Genomic DNA, 24,355 nt, shown 5'->3' with positions numbered 1-24,355 from the left:
CCATACATCAAAATAAATTCCCTCAGCGCCCACCGCACAAGGCCTTGATCACAGAAGAGAGCCTCTTTTATCTGTAGCTCTCACACTTTTGGCCATGTTTCTGGTCCGCTGGTGAGCCGGGCCTATACTTAGTGTGCCCGTTTTTACCAAACTGAGGGATATTTCATGCAGTCCGTTAGCCTCAGCCGACATTTATAGACAGAGGGGGACACTTTAATATGTTTGTCTCTGTGTGTCGGCCATGCCGTCACCGCTCCTCTCCCGCTTAACTCCTTCCATCTTTCTACCGCTCTCCCATCCAGCGTTGGCTGGCAGGCTGCCCAGTGCTCGCCACCCAGCCCGAACATCTTGTGTGTGTGTGTGTGTGTGTGTGTGTGTGTGTGAGAGAGAGAGAGAGAGAGAGTTCAAGCACTTCTTTATGAAATACTGTACGTTTTAAGGCAGTAACATAAAATACTTGGCCGTCAGATATTGCAGAAGGGCAGTACATCAGTCGTTGATGTATGTTTTGGCGTGCTCTGAGGCAGCTATATGTAGCCGCGCAGCTCATGCTGGCTTTGGCGTGAAGCGCACAGTCTGCCCCAGATACGAGGCCATCCAGGATCCCATTCACTCTAATGAGGCATCCTGACAAGTGCAGTGAGTAGGTTGGTTGGCGTGTTTGTTGACTGCGCTCCTCTGAGATCATCGTGGTTTGGGATGAGCTGGATCTCACAGAGGAGACGTCTTTGAGTTGATTTCGTAGAATGATGCTGTGTTCACACACTCCAGGACCGCCATCGCATTTCCCAGCTCTCCTCTCTCTTGACACTGTGCCCCTCGACCTCCCCACCCCCCTCCCTCCTTTCTCCCGTCACCTCCCTTCGCTCTGAACCCCCGCTGCTTCAAAACATGGCCTCTCCCCGGACCCAACCCCCACCTCAATCTGACGGACATGGTACAGCCCGACGACTGTACACAAACATAGAGTATTAATCAGATTGTGAGGACCCATCTGTTTGTTAAGCCAATCAACAAATCAATGAATGAATCAACCGATCAATCCATTGATTTCAATCATAATCATTAGATTCTTGCAATCAAATTTAAATATGATAAGCTTTTTTTTTTTTTTTTTTTTAAAGTAGAGTCGAAGTAAGAAAAGCAGCCATGTTTGATTAAAACCTCGTCTCTGTTCTGCCATTTTGTTGATCCCCTTTTTGCCAGGACTCTCATCGCCTGGTTCTCTTAAGAAGCCGGGGAAATTCGATTTCAGCGCCCTGTCCTCCCAGACGAGGTCCCCCCGCATGGCGTTCACCCACCACCCACTGCCAATGCTGGCGGGAGTGAGACCAGGTGAGACCAACCCAGCTCCAGATCCCCCCCTGATCAGCCCCCACCCCTTCCTACCCCCCACCTCCTCACCATCTCCTCCTACCCACCCCCCACTTCTTCAGGGCCCCACCCCTTCCCCCCACCTGGCACAGAGGCGGGAGCATTGTCTTTGGGAGATGAGACGGGTCAGGATTAAAGCTCTGCAGGCTGGTGCTCACCTCTGCCTCCTCCTCTGCTTGTTCTCACCTCATAGGGTGCAGGTCACGCTGGTGGCGGAGCTTCTGGGGAGTCTGGGTGTGGTGTGTGACTTTTCTGGGTCTGTCTGGTGGATGGTTGGTGGTTGTACTTCTCTAGATACCGTCTGAACAGATCACTTCCTGCTTCTTATTGTGGAGGAACAGAACCTGCTGCTGCCGAATCTGTCGCAGCTCTGAATGCAGAGATTTCAGTGCTCTTATTTTGGCATGACATAGACGACAATCACGTGTCGTTTACTTGCTGACTCCTGGCTTATCTTGTTGTTTTTTTTAAATAACATTTGACATTTGTTTCTACAAAATTTCTTGAGAAAGATGCAGAAAATTAAGACCTAATATGGTTATATCTAAAAGACCAAATTAATAAATAGACTTCTGTTTTATTTTACACTTACAGAACAAGTGATGACTGAACAGCGTCATTAAATTTCTTGTTGGAAAGTGCTCCACACCTACAATCAAAAGGGCATTTTTCACATGAATGTCTTTTATGGCTCTTAAAAAGTTCTCCAGAGTGAATGGAATAACCCTGATGATGTCATACTGATGTCATCGGGGTTATATTGGCTCAGGCTTGAGATTTAAGATGTTCAACACTGAGCCTGCGTTACAAACTGGAGGTGTGGGTTTTGAAAAAGGTGGGCGTTTGGGAGGCAGGGGAAGTTGCATTATGGGAAATGTAGGATCAGGTTCCTTTTTTAGTTTGATTCATAACCAGAGACTAAAAGTCGACATATCTGGTTTTCTCCTTCTTTGTTTTTGATCGTCTCTTTAAATATGACTCACTCATATTTATACTAAATCTTGGCATGGGTTTTTTTGTGAGGCTGCATTACCAGCCAGGCCAAGTGGGAAACCGCCTGGGACTCCAATTCTTCAGGTTCGCTCTCTTTGTGGCAGTTGGTTTGTGGTAACTTCATGAATTGCTTTGGAGTATGTAAGTATGCACCACTAAAGCACAACATGGACTGACAGGATCTGGGCCTCTAAGTGGGTCTTGAGGCCCCATCTTTGATATGGTTGTTTTAAGATTACTCTGATAACATGCTTACACTGTGCATATTGCTGAATTCATGTGTGTTTAGAACAGTTGGAGGATCGGTGCCTCAGCAAACTATTTCTACCCCAGGACCCTCGAGCAGGCTGATCCAACCGTGGGTTTTTCCACTTCACTGTTCCCTGTCGTCTTTTCTATTATTTTTACTTCTTTCCAAATTCTTATTGACTTGTTTCTCTTTGACAGTGTGGGAACAAATTAATCTCAATGTGGGTGAGCACATGTTTAAATTCATCCTGGCAGGGGCCAGTGAATAAGGCTCCGAGTCTGAGTTGCTGTGTGAACCAGCTGATCCTCCACCAGGCTGAAACAAGCAGCTCGTGATAACATCAGATACCAGACAGAGCCAAGGGCTCCCATAATAAATCATCACTCTTAATTTTATCACCATGGCACACATCGAAAAAAGAGACTTCCTCTTCTTTTTTGGAAAGTGCACGTCTGTGAATTCACCCAGTGAAGGAGCTCACTGGAGATAATTACCCATGTGCTGTAGTTCTGTAGCTAGGCTACATCAAAGGCTCTTTAAGCCAACGAGCAGATGTGAAGCAGTGAGGTTGACCACCGTGTCATTAAACCCTCCTCCGTGGTTGCTGACAGACCCTGTGCCTCTTGAGATGAAGCTACAGCAAATGCAATCTCCACACACACTCATGTACATGTTCACGCTGACACACGCACGCGCGCACACACACACACACACACACACACACACAATGTGCCATCCTTGTGGTGGCCAGCAGTTGTGATTTATACAGTTGTGATTTGTTTATTTTTACACAAACTTACAGTGAACTGGATCTGTTCCTGCGCTGGCGTGAAAAAGCTACCACATCATCAGTGTTGTTGTTTTTCTGTGTGGAAGACAAGATCCAAGAAGATTTAGGGGTTGGTGAAGTCGGGCTGAGGAGCGTGCTAGAGCAAGCCACTCACAGTGGTGGTGCTAAGAGGTGGTTTTGGTAGGGTATGTCCCTGCAGCCACCATCAGCTGTCCTCCCTATGGAGCTCTTATTTACAACCAGGGGTCCTCATGCCCCGGGGGTACTTAAATGTGTGTGTAATAAAAAAAAGATAGAAATCACAATTTCCATCCATGCATTAGCTATACCCCCCATCCTTTACAGCAGTGATACTCAGCTTACAGCCAATGTGCCAGATCTGGCCCGTGATAGGGTGCTGGGTGGCTCCTCAACTATTCCTAATTCAAAATGAAAATAAATTTAATAACACTGTTATTTTTTTTAACTTCTAATACAAATAAGGTGCCAGAGAGAATAAAAAAAACATCAAAATAAAGCATGTGTTAAGGGAGGAAACCACTCCCCCCCCCCCCCCCCTCCCCCGCCGTCAGAGGTCTCGGCTAAGCCCTAAAAACGCCTCTGCATACACCTGACCTGTGCTCGGCTGCTGTGATTGGCCCCTGACCTCCTGTCATTTTGCAAAAGTGGTCCTCTGGCAAAGCAGGTTGAGTGTCCCTGCTGTACAGGGTCACAGGGGGCTGGAGCCTGTCCCAGCTGACACTGGGTGAGAAGCAGGGTACAACCTGAACAGGTCACCAGTCAGTTGACCACTCATGTTCATGTCCACGCCTACAGGTAGTTTATAAACCAGAGCATGTACAGAGAGTTCAGACAGCAGGTACAGGTAGAACATAGAAACTCCACACAGAGAGTCAGACAATAGGTGACAGTGCTAACCACTGAACCACTACGCCAACCAGAAATATTTATAAATATAAATATTTAGCTAAAAGTTAAATGGTTGAAATAGCTTAAAGTAATGGCCAAATAGTCTAAATAGCCGTTTGAGCTATAGGTAGTGGCTGAGTAATTTAAGTAATTAGCTATAGGTCATGGCTTAAATGTTTAAATATTTAGTTAAAAAAGTAATTGCTACATGGTGAAATATTTAGCGACAGGTTCATGGCTAAATGGTTAAAGTAGCCTAGTTAGCTAAAGCAGTGGCTAAATGATTAAATATTTAGCCAAAATTCACAGCTAAATGGTTGAAAAGGTTAGCCAAAGGTAATTGCCTCATAGTGAAATATTTAGCTAAAAATATTATGGCTAAATGGTTACAATAGCTAAGTTAGCTAAAGTAGTGGCTAAATCATGTAAAAAAAAATGTATGGCTAAATATGTGAAATATTTAGGTATAAGTCATGAATAAATGGTTAAAATAGTTAGCTAAAAGTTATGGTAAAGTGGTTGAAATAGCCTAGTTAGCTAAAGCAGTAACTACATGATTGAAATGGTCAGGAAAAAGTTATGTCATGAATAAATGGTTGAAATAGTTAGCTAAAAGTTATTGGCTGCATGGTTAAAATAATTAGCTAACAGTTCATGGCTCAATGGTGAAATAGTTAGCTAAAAGTTCATGGCTAAATGGTGAAATAGTTAGCTAAAGGTTATTGGCTACATGGTTGAAATAGTTAGCTAAAAGTTCATGGCTAAATGGTGAAATAGTTAGCTAAAAGTTATTGGCTACATGGTGAAATAGTTAGCTAAAGTCATGGCTAAATGGTGAAATAGCTAGCTAAAAGTTATTGGCTACATGGTTAAAATAGTTAGCTAAAAGTTTTGGCTAAATGGTTGAAATAGCTAAAAAGTCATGGCTAAATAGCTGAAATAGTTATCCAAAAGTCACTGCTAACTGGTTGAAATAGTTAGCTATAAGTCACTGCTAACTGGTTGAAATAGTTAGCTAAAGTTATGGCTAACTGGTTGAAATAGTTAGCTAAAAGTCACTGCTAACTGGTTGAAATAGTTGGCTAAAGTTATGGCTAACTGGTTGAAATAGTTAGCTAAAGTTATTGGCTAAATGGTGAAATAGTTAGCTAAAAGTTCATGGCTAAATGGTGAAATAGCTAGCTAAAAGTTATTGGCTACATGGTTAAAATAGTTAGCTAAAAGTTTTGGCTAAATAGTTGAAATAGTTAGCTAAAAGTCACTGCTAACTGGTTGAAATAGTTAGCTATAAGTCACTGCTAACTGGTTGAAATAGTTAGCTAAAAGTCACTGCTAACTGGTTGAAATAGTTAGCTAAAGTTATGGCTAACTGGTTGAAATAGTTAGCTAAAAGTCACTGCTAACTGGTTGAAATAGTTAGCTAAAGTTATGGCTAACTGGTTGAAATAGTTAGCTAAAAGTCACTGCTAACTGGTTGAAATAGTTGGCTAAAGTTATGGCTAACTGGTTGAAATAGTTAGCTAAAAGTCACTGCTAACTAGTTATGGCTAAATGGATGAAATACTGCTAACTGGTTGAAATAGTTAACTGGTTGAAATAGTTAGCTAAAAGTCACTGCTAACTAGTTATGGCTAAATGGATGAAATACTGCTAACTGGTTGAAATAGTTAGCTAAAGTTATGGCTAAATGGATGAAATACTGCTAACTGGTTGAAATAGTTAGCTAAAAGTCACTGCTAACTGGTTGAAATAGTTAGCTAAAAGTCGTGGCTACATGGTTGAAATAGCCAAAAGTGATGGCTAAATGGTTAAGATAGTTCAAAGTCAAAGCTAAATGGTTGAAATACTTAGCTAAAGTTATGGCCAGATTGATGAAATACTGCTAACTGGTTGAAATAGTGGCTAAAGTTATGGCTAACTGGTTGAAATAGTTAGCTAAAGTTATGGCCAGATGGATGAAATACTGTTAACTGGTTGAAATAGTGGCTAAAGTTATGGCTAACTGGTTGAAATAGTTAGCTAAAGTTATGGCCAGATGGATGAAATACTGTTAACTGGTTGAAATAGTTAGCTAAAAGTCGTGGCTAAACGGTTGAAATAGCCGACAGTGATGGCTAAATGGTTAAGATAGTTCAAAGTCAAAGCTAAATGGCTGAAATTGTTAGCTTTAAGTTGTGGATAAATGGTTGAAGTATTTAGTCAAAAATAGTTGATACATAGGGAAATATTCTGCTAAATATTCATGGCTAAATGGTTGAAATAGCCTAGTTAGCTAAAGTAGTGGATAAATGATTGAAATGTTTAGTTTTAAACAATGGAAATAGTTGCTTGAAAGTAATGGCTACATGGTTGAAAGAGATGAAAGTTGTGACCAAATGGTTAGAATATTTAGCTAAAGTAAGATTTATTAAGTAACAGATGAATGGGGAAAAAGCTGAAAGTAATCAATGAATAGTTGAAATATCCATCTCCTGCCACAGAGTAGTCGTATGAATGCACTCTTGACCAAATAGACCTAAACATTGAAATTTCAGTTGTACAGAAATATGAATTGTCCTTTATAATCAGTGGTGTTAAATACCACGCAGTTTATAATCAGTCCAAATGAACACGTGTGTAATATGGTCTGGGTGTCAGTGGGGGTATAGGAGTTCATCTGACAGGGCTGTGGGGGTTCATCAGACAAAACCAAGGATGGGAACCACTGCTGAAGAGGGAGAGGAGAGTTGATGGGGGGGTGTAGGGATTCCCTCTGATCCTGTTTCCCCCACCATCACCAACAACCCCACCCCACCCCCAACCTGCCCCCACACCCCTAGAGTGTTTGGCCTTCACCCAGTGTCTAATGGGATTAGTAGGGGACTAATAGAAGCAGGGAGACAGCTCCACTGGGGAGCAGGCAGCCTGGCATGGGAGCAAGGTGTTGCTGGGCTCAGAGGCACAGGCCCCTGTCTGGGGGGTAATACAGCGGGGTTGGCACTCTCATGGAGTGCACTCACACACACAATGTGTAAGATGCAAGAACCAAAGAGCGTTGGCAGCCCAACGTGGGCAGCTGGGGGGCCTGGATTGGATGGGGTGGGTGTCAGACTGGCACGGCGAAGAGGAGAACAGGCTTCTAATACAAATCAAGGAGATTTAGTAATGGATATAGGTCTGACAGAGAGGGCTTTGTGTTTGGTCGTAGGGCTCAACCAACTGCTCCCCTCTCACACCTCACACACATACATTCAGCTCTGCTCTCTTGTAAAGCTGAAGAAGAAGGGGATGCTTTTCTATAAGCTTATTAGCCGCCTAATGCTGATATATTTTGCATCCTCACACCTGCTGTACACACACACACACACACACACACACACACACACACATTCATGGACAGATATGAGGCTCCAAAGCATATTAACAGAAAAGCATCAACTTAGACATATAGTGTGAATGTACAGATTAGTTCTGTCATAGAAACAAAATGTGTCAGATGAAAAACGGCTTTACCGTCTGGATGCCAAGTTGCATCAACGCCAATGAATCACACCCTCAAAACAGCACACAGGCGTGCAGGCATTAAGAGCGGCTAATTTAAGACAGTACTCATGATCTCTTTGTGCTTTTTCTATTTGCAAGCTCTTTGGATCTGATTTCAAAATATAGCATCTATTGAATTTGTGCACATTCAGGTGTGTGCGGCGTCTGCCTGTGTGTACAGGTCTGAGTGGTGTTGACTTGTTATGACGTCTGTGTGACTGTGCACATGTGAAGGTGTGTGTGTGTGTGTGTGTGTGTGTGTGTTAAATCTCCTCCATAAAGCTGTATAGATTTATTGGAGCGATCGTAAAACATTATGAGCAATGCCCATAATAGCTTATTAACTCGAAATCAGCTTTTCTTGGAAAAACAACATTCCTTTCATGTGCGACATTTTAAAACCAGATTTCTATGTTACTGTTTCCAGTGATGATGTGATGTGATGTTCCTGCTGTCATTGGTTAATCACTCAGCACATCTCTCCCATCTGTAACACTGTGTAGGACTTCAGTGGTTCATGTCTTCGTCTCGCTCTCAGCGTTTTTCTCCACTTGTGTTTCTCTAATAGAGATGTCTCTGTTGGCAGGGAGTCCCCGTGCTTCAGCCTCGGCCTTGCACTTCCCGTCTCCCTCCATCATCCAGCAGTCTAGCCCCTACTTCACCCACCCAACCATCCGCTACCACCACCACCCTGGACAAGACCCCCTGAAGGAATTTGTGCAGTTTGTCTGTGCCGATGGCTCGGGGCAGGCCGCCGGACAGGTAAGGTTTGCCGCCACAGAGGAGAAACATTTTTACTTTATAAGAAAAAGTGCACTTTATACAGAATCTGCAGATGTGCCACACCTTGCAACTAGCTTGCATTAATATTGCAGGATTTTCTTGTAGTAAAAGTGAATGAAACAATAAGAAAAGGTTCTAACAGACCACTGGATATAGAAAAATAAATAAGTATATTAGCGGAAAAATGTTTGTACAGAAGCAAAAAAAGGCCACAATCATAATTAGATTTTTCAAAAGCAACTCTTTACCTAATTGTGAAATTTAACAACAAATAAATACCAGGTTTGAAATTTAAATACCACTGATTTTATAGCATTGGAAATATTATAAACCATCTGTGTTACTGTTTGTGCTTTGATTTTCCCTCTTTAACATCTCTTTTAAATTTCACATTTCAAAGACTTTATTTTCCTGTCAGGCTCACAGATTCAGAAAATTCCAAAAAAAAAATCACCAAAAAAATTATTTTTTTAATTTTTTTTTTAATCATGGATCATGTGACTGATCTGACTTGGTGTAACCTGCTAAGATAACCCGACTGATTGATTCCCTCAGGCTCGATTGATACTTGGTAGCTTTGATTTTTGAGCTTTTCATTTTGAATTTGATGTGTGAACGTAAAAAAAATCTCATTTAAAGCAAACAGATTTTGTTGAAAAATTTTCAAAGTTCCTAAAGCCCTGTTTTCACCAAACCATTTCAGTACAGCACCTCTGGAACCAATAGTAACCCTTCAGACATGGTACCTAGACCCTCGGTCTGTTTAGACAGTCCTCTTAAATGTGGGCAGGGTTGTTGTCACTCACTGCTCCGTCCAGCATTCACTGTATTTCCTCCTTTATCAGTCTGCACCTGGTTTATCGTCCACAGAACGAGGCTGCACGCCCACATTTTCAGAACAAAATAGAACAGGCTGCAGTGAGAGTCTCTCTCCATGGGATATTTAAAAATAGCAGCTTTGTGCATTTAGTCCTTCTCAGGCAAGCTCAGGGGTTTAGTGTTGCTGTAGCCCACAGGAAGTGAGGATTAGAATATATGACCTTCACATAATTTGCTCCAAATTAATCTATATTTTTAAAGTCATTACTAAAAGTGTGTGTCATATAAAAACTAAAGTGATGGTCAAAGTTGTCACAGTGAAATTTAAGGTGTGCTGATGGATTCACGTCATCAACTCATGCATTGAGTAACATTACAAGTTAACGTTCCACCTTAAAAGTTGCCGGCAGTCGGCCCAGTGAATGAAGTTATTTTTTTCTCAGACTCCAGCTGCTGTGAGAGGCAGCAAAACATCCTTTCATTTTATAGTTACAGTTTACTAATAAAACTCTCCACAGTAGTGTTCACAGCTCCACCTTTTAGTACCAGAGCTGTGTGCTAGGTACCCCAACAGAGGGGGGACCAAACATGGGGACGCTAAGGAACGCTTCCACAACTTTTCCCTGTGGAAACAGAAAAAAAGCGAACTGAACTGAACTGTTCGTTGGAAACGGGGCTAAAGTTAAATAGACTTAAGTATGTGTGCAGCAAACCCAAATGTGGGTGAAATGGGTCGCAGGAGGCTAGAGGGGAATTTAAACCACAAAAAGTCAGATGTCAGTGCTATATGTACTTCGATTTTAAAATTAGGTAATCAGTTGCTTATGAAACTCAATTTATGATGGCCTGGTTTTGCATCCGTATGAGTGCCTATTTTAGAAAAGTCAACGCTGACTCGCTCTTAAAATCTAAAGTTGTATTGAGCACATGCATTACTAGTACTAGTACACACACTACAGTGCATGTCAGCAGCTTATTGTATGGTGTCATATGTCCACATACAATATAGAGATGCACAGGAAACACTCCACAGCAACACAATGAACACACCAGATATGTGTTTATTCAGTTGGTCTACAAATCTCTGTATTGTCTTGTCGATGTCATTTTGCCGTTTGCTGTTTCAGACCCGACGTTCCCCCTCCTCTCCCTTTTTTTTTACTTTATTTTCTTTGCTCCACCCAACCCCTCAGAAGTTACAACCATCAGCACGAGAGTGAATCAGTCACGGCACACCTCAGCCAAGCATACCGTCCTGTGTTGTGTCATCGTGTTTCTGTTCTCATCTCTAGCCGTTACGATTTTAGTTGGAGTTTGGTTGTTTGGTGCTGGTATCGTTGGTGGTGTTGTGCTTGTGTAGACGAGTATTCTCCCATGGTTTTGATTTCTTGCCATCTTCTGGACGAACCCAGTCAATTATTTGCTCACTCCCCCTCCTCCACACCTCCTCCACCCACCACGGACCACCCCTGTGGAACCTCTCACCTCAAGCTCCAGCTCCCACTCCTATCAAACCCTGTGGTGATTATTATTTCTCACACCTCCATAAAAGATGCCGTCCACATACATCATTCCTTTGGTTGTTGTTTCCCCACCACCACCTCCTCTCCCTCCTTCCACCATCGCCCCCCCCCCCCCCCCCCCGTCATGGATATTTTTTTGGACCTGGCCTCCCGAGCTGCGTCCTCTTTTCATTCCGTGTCTGCGGATTGTCGCATGTCGCCCTCCTGACCCTATTTGTGTTGTCTGCAGCCAAACGGGAGCGGCCAGAGCAAAATGCCAGGCTCCTTCTTGCTGCCTCCACCTCCCCCAGTGGCCCGCCCAGTGCCCCTCCCTATGCCCGACTCTAAACCCAACAGCACGCCCCCTGACGGCGGACTCTCCTCGCCCGCATCTCCGTGTAAGTGACCCCACAGAGACCGTTCTCAAAACCAAACCAACAAACAAACAAAAAAAATCTGAGAATCCCAACCCTCTCCAGTGAAAAGACCCCTGCCATTGTTCTTCCTCCAACTTCGTGCCATCATTGTTCCTGTGTATCCAGCATCTCACCTCCTCTAACCCTTGGAAGGCTGTGGAAGCCAGCACAGGATGTACTGTGGAGCTCAGAGTAGATCGAGGCCACCAGAGGTCTGGTTAGATGGATCTGTCATAAAGGACTCCTGAGGTGCTCATCAGGGTTCTGTGTTAGGCCCCCTCAGTTTGAGCGGCTCTTGAGCGTTGTCTGGTGTGGAAGCTGCATCACCAACCCAGTTCTTCTCCCTCTAAATCCTCCTTACTTTCCCTGATGGACTCATTAGCAAACCTTGTGAAATAAATATAAATATATATCCTGATTATTAATTGATTCCTACTTGTGACGAGCACAAATTTAGGGCAGTTAATTTATATGGACTCCAAAATATTCCAGCAGAAATTGGGACATTGGTTGAGCTGATTTTATTTTTTGTTTGGTGATTGTTGAGCAGAGCAGGATGTGTTTTAAAGGTGAAGGGGTGATGTCCGTCCAACCGTGGGGCTTCTCTCACAACACATTTGTCTTCCTCACCTGTGATAGGAGGGGCACTGGATGGAGCACTTTAATTTTTTTGTTTTTAGCTTTCCTTCAAATTTAGTGTTTGCGTTGTACCCCCCCAGTCAGTGTCTCAAAGTCTTTTATGTCTTATGTATGTTACTCCAATTCTTAGAGACACATGGATGTATCCTGTATATGTCCATACACATAAATCTCCAAATCCTCTTCCTCTCTGTCTCTCTCCTTCTTGTCCTTCCTCCCGTTCCTCCACACAAACACATATACGCACCAGTCCGCACACTGCATCCTGAATCCCTCGGTGAGATTCAGATGCTGGAGTCCGTAGGGTTCCTCAAACTGCCCTAAATTTGTCAGAGGCTTTGATGCCAGTGGGTTTTAAATGTCCCCTGACTGATCCTCAGTGTCAGGATTCTGGTGTGCTCAATCACTTCCAACTGAGTTTATCTGCGGGATTTAATCATTCAGGGAGATCTAAGTTTGCATACCAGATTTTGGCAGCAGACTTCTCTGTGGAGTTTTGATGACCTCAATGAAATATAGCAGCACTGAATTAATTTATCTGAATTTTTGTGAGTTAACAACAGTGATCTGGTAGGTTTATGGTGTATTATTACATGCTAAGGGAACAGTTTGACCTTTGTCTTTGCAAGAGTTACCACTTTATAACTGTATGATAAATGTGAAGCTACTGCCAGTTAGCTTAGCTTAGCATACAGACAGGAAGCAGGGGGAAACAGCTAGCTTGGCTCTGTCCTGCACATCTAAAGATCACAGATTAACATGTCATGTCATCTTTGTTCAATTTGTACAAAAAGTAAAGTGCAAAAAAACATGTTGTGGTTTCAAACATCCAAATTTTACTCACAGTGAGAGGACTCTAGTTCCAGAAAACAATCAATCGATCAATCATTTATTTGTCACTTGGAATTATAACGGTACAACTCCAGTCATAGGGCTGTACCAAATAGTGTGAAGCTTCATTTGTAATGCTGACATTCAAACTTTAAATCATTCAAATTCAATTGTTTTTTTCATTGTCTATTCATTCTGTTTAAATTATGTTTAAGATTAGCCCACACTAATATTATTAGTATTGAGACAGGCCTTTATTTGTCAAAATGTGTCGCCACACCAGGCAAGTAAAAGGGACTGAGCATTTAATTGAGGTTTTACAGTATACTATGTATAGAATTAAGGCATTTTCTTATTAGGTACTTTTGATTTGTACTGTGCCTGAGTACCATTGCCCCCTCGCCACTCCCCCACCACTCAGCTTTGACATTAACGATGTTATTGTGTACCTGAGTACACTTGCAACAACAGCCCAGTCACATTTTTATCGTGCTGTAGTGTAGAAAAGAGCGCCACAGTTTCATAAACAGTTAAAATCACCTTGTAGTTGTGTTAAACAGCAGTCCCCCGTCATGTTTGGTACAGTTGATGCATATCATACCAGAGTACACATTAACAATACTTGAAACCACCTTTTCAAGTGAACTTGAGTATGGATCAGTGTACCCTGTCTGAGTACGGTACACAGTGTTCACACAAATCAAACAAACTGGGCTTTGAGGTTTAGTACACATCGATCTAGGCCTGAGTCCCTGATACGAAAGTCCCTGTAGATTCCAGTGGTGGCTGCGTAAGCTTGTTTACGATGATTGAAACATTTCCAATAACTCCAGAAAGTCCAGAAGTCAAAATGTGTTTAAAAAAAAAAAGATAGATGTAATAATTTCATAAGTTTACAACACATTTTTATCCAATGAAATATTCGGCTTCAGTCCATATTTGTTGGCTTTTAGCTTTTCAAAAACAGCATTTTCACTGTGGTCAGAAAACTGTTTGGTCCTCTGCACACACCTGTGTGAACAGGATCGTCTAACAGCACCACAAATTGCGTTTAGGCATTAAAGGAAGTTGGTTTAATACAAAAACAAAAAAAGACAAATGCTGTGTTCACATGAAATCAAGGAGACAGAAGACAGCAAACCAGATATCATTTTAGTGGAGAGGCCTGCAGAGAATACCAGCAAGGGTGATGGTGGACAGCATTCTTGTTCAGAGTTAAAATATTTTTACGTTTTTGCCGTCCTCCACAACACACAGAGAAAAACACGGACAATCTGGACAATTTCTACTAGAGAAATTACATAAAATAATCTGAATAAATATATTTTATTTCATTCTTGCGCAACATATCGTCATGTATGCTTTGTTTTACCGTTCTGCCATTCAGTCAAACTATTTGGTTTTCCCCATGCCATCCAGAAGCAGTTTTTCGTCTGCCGTCTGCCTGACTCCACGTGAACGCAGCTCATTTAATCCAACAAATCACTTTATTGAAATTAAGGATTTCATTCGAGGATTTAAATTTCTTTAGGGACGACTTCATAAAATATGATGCTTCATAATAAATATGAAGCTTCATTAAAAAAATGACATCAGCCCTCGATAATAATAATAATTCTCTTGGCTTGAGCTTGGAGACAGTGGACGTGGCGTTTGAAAGTCATGGGCGTTTACCAGGCAGGGAGAACCTAATAAAGAGAACACTATTGAGCTGCATTATGGGAAGTGTAGGAACCAGCATATGTGGTTTTACGGACTATTTAATGGCCAGACACATCTGTTTAATGAGTGTTGTCTTTTTCACACGTACAGATAAAACAAACATGATATGACATGTTAATTAGGGAGCTGTAGAGGTGGAGTTTTGTCACCTGACGGAGCCAGGCAGCTGTTTTCCCAGTTTCAGTCTTTATGCCAAGCTAACGAGCTAACAGCAGTAGCTTCATGTTTACCAGTTTTGATCTGTTCGTCTAACTATCGGCGCTGATGTCTTTGTCTCTCCTCTGTGTCTCTAGCATACTCCACGCCAGGCGCCACAGCTCCCAACAGGTTTGTCGGCATCGGATCACGGGACAACAACTTTCTGAACATCCCGCAGCAGACACAGGTAGGAGGGACTCTGGGACACGCTCGTCTCTGTGTGTGAGAGTGGGGAGGAAGCTCGTCTGTTTTGACTGTGATTACCAGTCAAACTCAGGAAACTTATTAACAGAGTGGATGCACGCCAAAATATTTCTTATTCCCCGAATCCCTGAAACCTGCTGCTGGGTTTCCTCCACCTCTCCTCTCACACCATCCCACAGCGCACCGGCAGTGTGTGCATTTGTACATCTGTATTTTACTGTACGTGTGTGGTTTACCATATGTGCTCCACTGTTTATTTGGCACATATGGAGCCGACCCTGCCTCTCTTTTCCCTCCTCTTGCCTTCTACTTTCTCCTCTCAGCTTTGTCCCGCTCTCCTCCCTCCCGCTTATCCATTTTCTCTCTCTGCCTTGCACTGTCTCCCTCTTTCACCTTCTTCCCTCACCGCTCTGCGCCTTGTTCATATGCCTCCTCCATTACCATCAGTACTTTTCTCATTAGTGTCCAACCACACCCACCTGGAGCCAGCTCAGCTCCGCTCTGCTTCTCCACACATGGAAACCATCTGAAGCTGCTGTGCTGATCCCCTCCCTTGTTTCTCTGCCCTCCGTCCTCTTACTTTTCCTCCCTTTCCATTCCCCCTCTCCATTCCTGATCCTTTCTGCCCCTCCTCTCGTTATTCCCCTTCCTCTCTTTCTCACTCGGGTCTTTGTCTTCTTTTGCTCCTCCATTTTTCACACAGTCAGTTTTTCTTACCGTTCTTCATCCTGCTGATTTATTTGTTACTCATGAGCCTTTACTCTGAATGATCTCCCTGAACTCTGAAGAGTGTGTCAGACAAAAACTTTAAGGAACAGTGTGTAAGATTTAGACAGATTTAGCAGCGTCTAGCAGCGAGGGTTGGAGTTGCAACCAGCTGAAACTTCTCCTGGTTAGAATTCCTTCAGTGTTTATTGTTCAGGAGGTTTTTACCAGGAGCTGAATTATCCACAGAGGTCTCTTCCTCTCCAAAACAAAAAGACCTGGGGCCGTATTCACAAAGCTTCCTTGTACTAAGAGTTGCTCTTGTGACGAAATTCTACGAACATTCTTAGAATTGTGATGTTTCCCCTTAAAGTTAAGACTAGGTCCTTGTAAAGATAAAGTCATCAGACCTTAAGAGGGCTTCGAGTAGTAGCAGGGAGGAGGACTTTTAAGAAGAGTTTCTGAATCAGAGGAGAAAATGGTGGAAACACAAAGAGGTCACTATTCTCCAAACGCTGAATGACAGTGAGTAAATGAAATGCTACAGATAAGATCGTGCAGGGAGAATATGTGTGGTCGATCTCTTTAGGGAGCAAAACATTTTTCCCACCTAATTATGTAATGCCAGAAATAAAATGGTCGCGACATGAAGATATTCTGAAAACTGTAAAAATGCATCAGTGCAGCAGTGATGACTTGAATCTGTCTCAGTCTTCCATCAGCAGAGTGATCACACTAATAGTCAGCAGTTCATTTCATTTCCACTGGTTTTGTACACCAAACAGGCTCACAAAGGGGGCTGTCTGTGACAACCAATCACATCTGTTAAAAGAATCCATCACACCTAGCAATGGTGTCTCCTCACTAATGTAAAAGTTTCTGTCCCTTCCTTAGTAAGAGTCGTTTTGAAAACTTTCCCAAATCACTCTTAAGCTACGACTCTTCAAACCTTTTTGGCTGAGCTAGGAGCTCTCTGAGAGTGTTCACAGAATGTTTGTGAGTACGGCCCCAGGTGATTTAAACTGGTAAAAACTAAAGTAAATAAAGCAGTTTCACTTTAAAAAAATAAGTGTTTCTCCTACGTTGCGGATGAGCTGCTAATGTGTGCCCACGTTTTTTCTCTGATAACTTAAGATCCAGACGTTCAGGAGGTTTTTATCCGAACTATTGAAATCTCTTCCTCTCTAAAACAAACAGACCAGTTGATTTAAATTCCGTCACAGAGATGCTGCTAACTACGGTGGCTGACACAAAAACAAGAATGTCCCTATCTAGAGCCAGTCTTTGGTTTGTCTGGGCTACAGTAGAAACATGGCAGACTCCGTGGACAAGGACCCGCTCCCTATATAGATATAAACGTCTCATTCTAAGGTAACGAAAACACAGCAGTTCTTATTTTCAGGTGATTATACACTAAAGAACGCAGACTTATTATGTTTTATTTCTGCCAATACATCCCTCTAAACCCAACACACTGGACCTTTAATCCACTATGTGGCCAAACGTAGGTGGACATCCGACGTCTGGGTCCAGATTCACTGCTCAGGAGCAACATGCTGCCAGAACAGATTCTGGTTTCAGGCTCTCCAGCTGCCTCCTGAACCTGGCTGCAGAGATTTGCTCCTACAGAACATTATAGCAAAGTCGGGAGCTGATTTTGGGCGATAAGGCCTGAGGTCACTGATCCGTGCAGGCTAGTCGAGTTCTTACACACCAAACTGTAAAAATATTTCTGTGCGGAGCTGGCTTTGTGTACAAGGACGCTGTGATGTTGAAACAGAACAAGGTGTTCCCCAAACTGTTCCCACAGAGTTGGAAGCTGTTGTCTCAAATGCTGTTGCATGCGGCAGCTTCAGGGAGCCATGAAAAACAGCCTCACACCAACAGTAATAAAAGTATAGGGAGTATGTACATACTTTTGGCCATGTCGTCTGTCTTCATATGCTTTTCTTAATCATCTCATTTGATGTTCAGCACCGAGCGGACTTAATGTCTGAGACATGGTTTCACTTTTGGAGGCAGAACCCAAACACACAGCATTAATAGTTCACATGTGGCTCCCAGAAAATGACACGAGAAGATTGATGATGCGCTAAGAGAAGTGATAGAAGACAAAGAGCATGTGAGAGTATGTGTGGTGAGTACAGGACGGGCTGGAGGAGCTCTCACGGCGACAACAGTGGGCTCCGTGTGCCCTCTAGTGGCGGCTGTGACGCACTACAGCAGGGGGAGAAGGGGAAACAAGATACCAGCAGGGCAGGACGAGAGGGGAGATGGAGGGAACGGAGCGACAGAGTTTCGGCCCTTACAGAAGTCACGTCCCGGTTGTCTCGTTACCCCTGGCAACCAGACATGATGTCATAGCCAGTTGATCTTGAATTTGAGAAGGGGTTGCTTGAGAGGGGGGCGAGGGCAGGAAAGAAAAGAGGGTGGTCACTGTCTGCTGCCAAGGATTTAGTGGGAGTGTTTACGGGAGATAGATGGATTGTGTGTGTGTTTGTAAGAGCATACACAGAAGGAGAGTGAGGGAGAGTAACTAAGAAGGGAGAAGTTACAATGCCCAAGGCCTGCTGGGACAGTGCCCAGGGGAGCAGGGTAGCTGAGAAGGGCAGGAGGCAGAAGGGGGGTATTCATGCGACCTGTTAGAGTCAAACAAAACAAAAGGCTGCTTCCCTGGAGGCTCAGAGTAGTTTCCAAGGCTTGACTTCTAGAATGTTGGCGCGGTGGCACACAGTGCCAGATCCTGCAGGCCAAGCAGGGCAGCCAACAACAGCGACGGTGACCCATTTCTGCTCCCTGCTCACGCTGAGTGGGAGAAACCCAACGTGAAGATGGTGCAAGTGACAGGGAGCGCCAGACTGCTCTCCCCCTGCTGCTGCTTGGCCATTAGTAGCCGCTCGCTGCTTGGCCAAATTTTAGACACGCCGCGCTTCGGTCCAGAAATGGACAGAATTGATGGTAATAGCTGGGCTGGCGGCCCGGAGGACTGTTGTGTCACTCACTGAGCTGCAGGAACCTCTAGTGGACCAGAGTTAACACAACGTACAGAGTCAGAAACAAAGACACCTTACAACTGGTGGGTCCCGGGTTTATTTTGAAAGGACCGCAAGTGACAAGTACAGTGAGCTTGTACTGTGACGTGCCGTTCCTGCTGTAGAGTGAGTGACTAACAGACATGACAGAGACAGCAAACTAACTCAGCGACATGACAGAACACAAGTATGACGCTGAATACTTTGAACTGTGCGGACCTTTACCAAGTGACTAAGGAGAAATCTGGACCTACAGTACAGCAGTTTCAGCAGGTTTTCCTTTTCAGAGCATCTTTTTATTAGCAGCGTCATGGCTGTAGGACGATCAGTCAGTCCGCCACTTTGACTGAAATATCTCTGCAACTATTCAATAGATTATCTTCAAATATTGTGCTGACGTTCACGCTCTGCAAAGGATGAATCACTTTCAGCAAAGTGCCATACACTCACTTGTTGCCACTTTATCAGGAGCACCTGTAGAAATTACAGTGAAATCAGTTTCTAATATTCTTACCAGGGTTGTAGTAAAGACCACCTAAAGCGAAACAGAGTCACAGCCACTGCATGACACACTCATGATAAATGTGGAACGTGTAGGCCCGAGGCTGTTCACACACTGATCTGACAGATCTACGTTCCTATAAAAACACCCACAGAAAACACACACAGATTCCTCTCATTCACCTCTTTTATTGCTGTGTGTGAGTTTAACACGAGAAATGTCTTTATAGAATAATCAGAAGGGGAAATCTACCTGTGGAAATTTTCCTTTGTTTTCTATAATCAAACAAATACAAACAGTAAGAAGCTGAAATCAACTTAACCGTCTTTATTCAACACAGGCAGTTTAGTGACATCCCGAAGCCTGAGACTGAGACAAGACGAGACCTTTTAAAAAGAGGCCTTAAACCAAGACCGATCTTGAGTACTACAAGACACAACTTTATTTATACAGTACCTTTCATACGAACATGCAGCCCAAAGTGTTTCACATGGCACAACTGGAATAATAGAATAGAAAATGACAACAGTAAGACAGTAAAATATTAAAAAAGCAAACCAAACAAAACAGATCAAACTTACAGAAAGAGCCCATAGAATAAAAATAAAGTAAATAAAATAAAACATAGACAGGAGGGATAAAATAAGATAAAAAATAGTTGTTAAAACTTAAAAATCAAGACTGTACAGTTACTCCACATTAAAAAGCCAGATTGAAAAGCTTCAATTCCTTTTTATTGTCACTGTAAATAAATATGACATCCAATGCACAGAGTGAAACTGAACTCATTATAAAGTAATAAATAAATAATTAAAGAGGGGATAAGATATCATTCATTCATACTCAAAACACACACATACGCACACACATACGCACACACAAGCAGTGCCAACATGTGCCGTGACCATAAAATAAGGAACCGATCAGTTTGTGTCGGCTGTATTTTATGGTCATATAAACATACGAGACACTCAGTAACACGTAAACTAACAGAATACTTATTAAAGAGAGCAACTCTACAGAGTGCTGAGCTGCTGCGTGTACACACACAGTCATTTTAGTCTCTTCAAAAAATAAATAAATGAATAAAGATTAGAATAAATAATGAATAAAGTCTTAATTTACTTTTAAAATCCAGGGTCAGTTTAGGGGCATGAAAACAGAAAAACAGAAAGCGTTGACACCAGTCATTTTATGGGACACATGACACATAAAAGTCAACGGGTTGGACAAAATATTAAAAACACCTTTAATGTAAGCACACAGTGGCCACAAACAAACTCTTGAATTTAAAACATAAAAGTACAAAATGCATAGAAGTGCATATAAAAACATGATGATACTAAAACAAGCACATTTTAAATATGAAACGACAGTCAAGAGAAAATGAAACCTAAAGGTGTACCTAATAAAGTGGCCAGTGAGTGTATTTTCTAACACACTCAGTGTGTTTCCAGTCACAGTGAAGTGGAGCTACAGTCCCAGCTGGACGAGGACATCTAACTGGCCTACTGTCCTTGTCCCAGTATGCAAGCACGGGAGGGGAATCCATTTATTGAGCCAAGTATGTGCGACTCCTCTACGATAGGTGGAGATATGGCCCCTTTCAGCTTGTTAGTATTGGACCTTTTTCCTGTTGACCTATTACGTCACAGACCAAACAATGGACAAACAAGTTAGCTACGGTTAGCTAGCAGTTAACTGCTACCATGGTGGACAACTTTACAGCTCTGTACATTTGGTCCGTCCAAAAAGTCACGGCTCTGGATGTAGATTTCTCCATGTTGTTACCGGCTTCTTCTTCTCTTACACATTTAATGCTATTGGACTTCTGGGTCAAAGCCCGGGGCGGAAACTGTGGAGCATGCTCAGAGCGCCTCGGCCAGTTTGGGTCTGATTGACTGTATACATGCAGGAGTCACATGATCTGTTATATGTCCCTGAAGGATCTCAATGCTGATTGGCTATCGTGGTGTGAATTGATGGCTGATTTTTTCTTAGGTTTTTTTTTTTTTCATCTCTCGCTTCATTTGTGCCACTTAATTCACATATTTCCCAGTAATTTGTGTCTAATCATGTCTTTACATTGACTTTAAATGTAATTCACTCATGTAAATTGTGTTGTGTCTTATGTTGTCTTCACACCAAACGCGAAGCAAATTTTCATGTCACGAAACTCGCATCAGTTTGAATGCTAGAATGTTTTGTGTTAACTTGCGTCATACGTGCGAGAAATCGCATGTATGCAAGTGCCCAAAAGTCGAAAAGCCAACTGGTCGCTGTAGTTCAGATTTTTCAACTCTCACACATAAGCAAATGACACGAAATCGCGCTACTCACGTCATTCGCACCACTTAATTTGTGTCATTCATGTTGTGTACATCACATCTATCGTGCCACCGGGTGGGAATTTGCATGTAATTGCGTCTTTCCATTGACGTTACATTTAATTCACTTGCACAAATTGTTTTATTTGCACCCAGTGTGAACACAACAACAAACATGTAAAACTACCCGTATGTTGTGTTCACACCAAATGTGAATCAGATTTTCCCGTTGCATTACTTACGTGAGCTTGACGACTGAAATATTGTGTTGACCTGCTTCATACACGCGTGAAGCTGTGTGTACACTTGTGCCCAAAAGTTGTGAAAAGGCATCATGCACCTGGAGGATCTCAATGTTGATTGGCTATCGTTGTGCGGAATGTGAAGTTGAGATTTTTCAACTCTTGCGAATAAGTGTATGACTCGAAATCACACTACTCACATCATTTGTGTCATTCCCGTCATTCGTACCGCGCACATTGATGTTGAGAAATTCCATTTTGTACGATTTCAGTCGGACTAACATGTTTACATGGATTTTAGGAGTCTGGTTTTAGTCGAGCTGACACAATGAATCGATTTTCTCTGATGTCATGTAAACGTACTTACTCCGTCATCTTTGGTACTGACAACTCAACCAAGAGAGTTTCATGTCCGTCCAAACCATGAGAGCGCTCAGACTGCTGTTGATTTATTTGTATTTTAATGTGTTTGCACATTCACACGTTTTTACCGGTTTAACACTAACGTGATGTCATTCTCCCTCACCCCCCCACCCCCCTCACCCCCCTCGCCCTCTCTTTCTCTTCCAGTCTTGGTTCCTCTGACAAGATCTGTGTCCAAACCAGCAACTAGAATTCTTTCTTTACAATCGGAAATAGAAAAAACAGAGAAACAACCCGCAGGATAATAATTGTCCTCCAACCAACCCACCGACCGACCGACCGGCCCTGATACAAAATATAACCGAGCAACGCAGGAAACTACAGCAGCATGACGCTTTTAGAGGAACTCTGGACTCATTTACCCAGTCAGAGGGAGGAACCGTTTTCGAGTAACAGATGGATAGATGGAAAGATGAACGGATGGACAAGAGGATAAAGAAGGGGTGAGGGGACGAACGGCAGCAAGCAGGTCTCTCCTGAAACCAACCGAACCAGCACAACACAGCAGGAGGAACCTGAGGAGGGGGAAAGCGGTCGACTTCTCCTACTCTGCGAGGACGCATTGTGTAATGAACGGCTGAGAAAACCCAACGAGAACCAGGTCTCTACGACACAGGTGTAACATTTAAGCTAATGAACCCACAGCCTGATCAAAGCAAAGACACCATTTGGTTTCCAATGAAAGCTGCAGTCCTGTGATGTCTGTCATCACCCAAAACAAATCAAATTGACCAATGTTTCTCTCCCTCTGAGTGACTCCACAAAGTTTTTACCCTACTACTAACTAGAGAGAGACCATGCCAAAACATATCCTGATTAAAGGTTGCACTAGAAGCTGAATCAATTAACACTAATCTTAACGATGTGCACTATTTACCTACAAGGCATGGGAGGTAAACCAGACTTGCCTATTAAAGAGTTTTAAAGAGGAAAAACCAAGGTACAAGAAGCCTTCACGTGTCCTCAACCCCCACTCCCACTCCCATATCGCTCAGTTTGACAAATCATTGGCCTCCGCTCATTCTCACGTCTCCCCACACGACACACACTCACACAATCTGTGCCACGACCACAGCGCGTGTGTACGATTGAAAACACGCACACAGTCGCCCAGTCAGACCTTTCAGATTGTTCACAGGTGGTGGTGTTGTGTTCTCACACTGTCATCAGCACACACAGTCAGCCCGGTGAGCTCTCTCCACCTATTTGATTCGATATCCAAACATCACACATACACTGAAAGTCAAAGTGTGTGTGTGTGCATCATTACTGACAGTGTCCATGACTGTAGACAGCAGCTATTGGTTCCCCCCCTTTGCCCTCTTGTAATGTAGATGAATGATTTTGTTATCTCTTGTGTGTTCTCTTATTTGAATTTATTCCTTTTTGGATTTGTACTATTTTATAATTGTTTTGTATTTGAATGACAGCACCTTATAGAGAAACACAGAAGTGGCGTAGACAGGGTGGTTCGCTGACCTGGGTCACATAGTACGTGCAAAAACTCAAAGACAAAGTTTAATTTTTTGGGAAATACGCTCACTCGCTTTCTTGCAGAAAGTTAGACAAGAAGATCGACGCCATTCTCAAGTCGAACAGAGCCAAGCCTGAAGCCTGATTTATAGTGGGGCGCTCTACACCTGCGACGTTTTTAATTTATACCACAGCCAATAGTTTCAGGTAACCAGACGCTGCCCTCATTATATAAATTCCTCTGTCAGCCATTTGTTTCGTATCTTTGTGCTACCTTGAACCCTTTTGCATTTTTAAAATAGAGGGATTTGAAATCATTGAGTTATTTAAAGAAGAGGAGATTTTAAACCTATTTCTACTTAGAAGACAACGGCAGCACAAGAAAAGCTACAGGGTCCAACAAACGCAGGACATGGACGAGGAGGTGCACTTGCGGTAGTTTCAGATGTCTGCCGACCATTTTGATGATTTGGTCGTCTGGATCCGGCCCCATGTGGCTCCCATTAGGACACACAAAACTCTGTGACTACCAAATCACAATACACAAAAACATATGACAGTGATCATGACATGAAAGTGTCAAGCAAAACTTTTCTTCTGTCCAAAAGTGACACTCATCGATAGTTTGGAGCGCCCTACTATAAACCGGGCCAGCTGTTTCCACCTGTTTCCAGTCTTTGTGCTAAGCTAAGCTAACGG

The 24,355-nt window shown here is 42.9% G+C and overlaps 1 protein-coding gene across 50 annotated transcripts in view; it reads left to right on the top strand.

The window, feature by feature from the left end:
• Positions 1–23,497, top strand: part of nfixb (nuclear factor I/Xb) — a 217,732-nt gene extending 194,235 nt beyond the window's left edge. For 17 of the 50 annotated variants that reach the window (XM_078161102.1, XM_033644797.2, XM_078161104.1 and 14 more), the window contains 5 exons: positions 1,207–1,335; positions 8,425–8,600; positions 11,193–11,340; positions 14,844–14,935; positions 22,331–23,497. In XM_078161102.1, the coding sequence (XP_078017228.1) occupies positions 1,207–1,335; positions 8,425–8,600; positions 11,193–11,340; positions 14,844–14,935; positions 22,331–22,345 (560 nt within the window). In that variant the 3' untranslated portion in view covers positions 22,346–23,497. The remainder of the gene's footprint in view (positions 1–1,206; positions 1,336–8,424; positions 8,601–11,192; positions 11,341–14,843; positions 14,936–22,330) is intronic. The other 33 variants (XM_078161115.1, XM_078161105.1, XM_078161119.1 and 30 more) reach the window with 3 other exon arrangements.
• Positions 23,498–24,355: the final 858 nt, after the last annotated feature.

Source organism: Epinephelus lanceolatus, chromosome 18, assembly GCF_041903045.1.
Source record: "Epinephelus lanceolatus isolate andai-2023 chromosome 18, ASM4190304v1, whole genome shotgun sequence".
Taxonomy (NCBI): domain Eukaryota; kingdom Metazoa; phylum Chordata; class Actinopteri; order Perciformes; family Serranidae; genus Epinephelus; species Epinephelus lanceolatus.
This window is presented reverse-complemented; position numbering and strand designations above follow the sequence as displayed.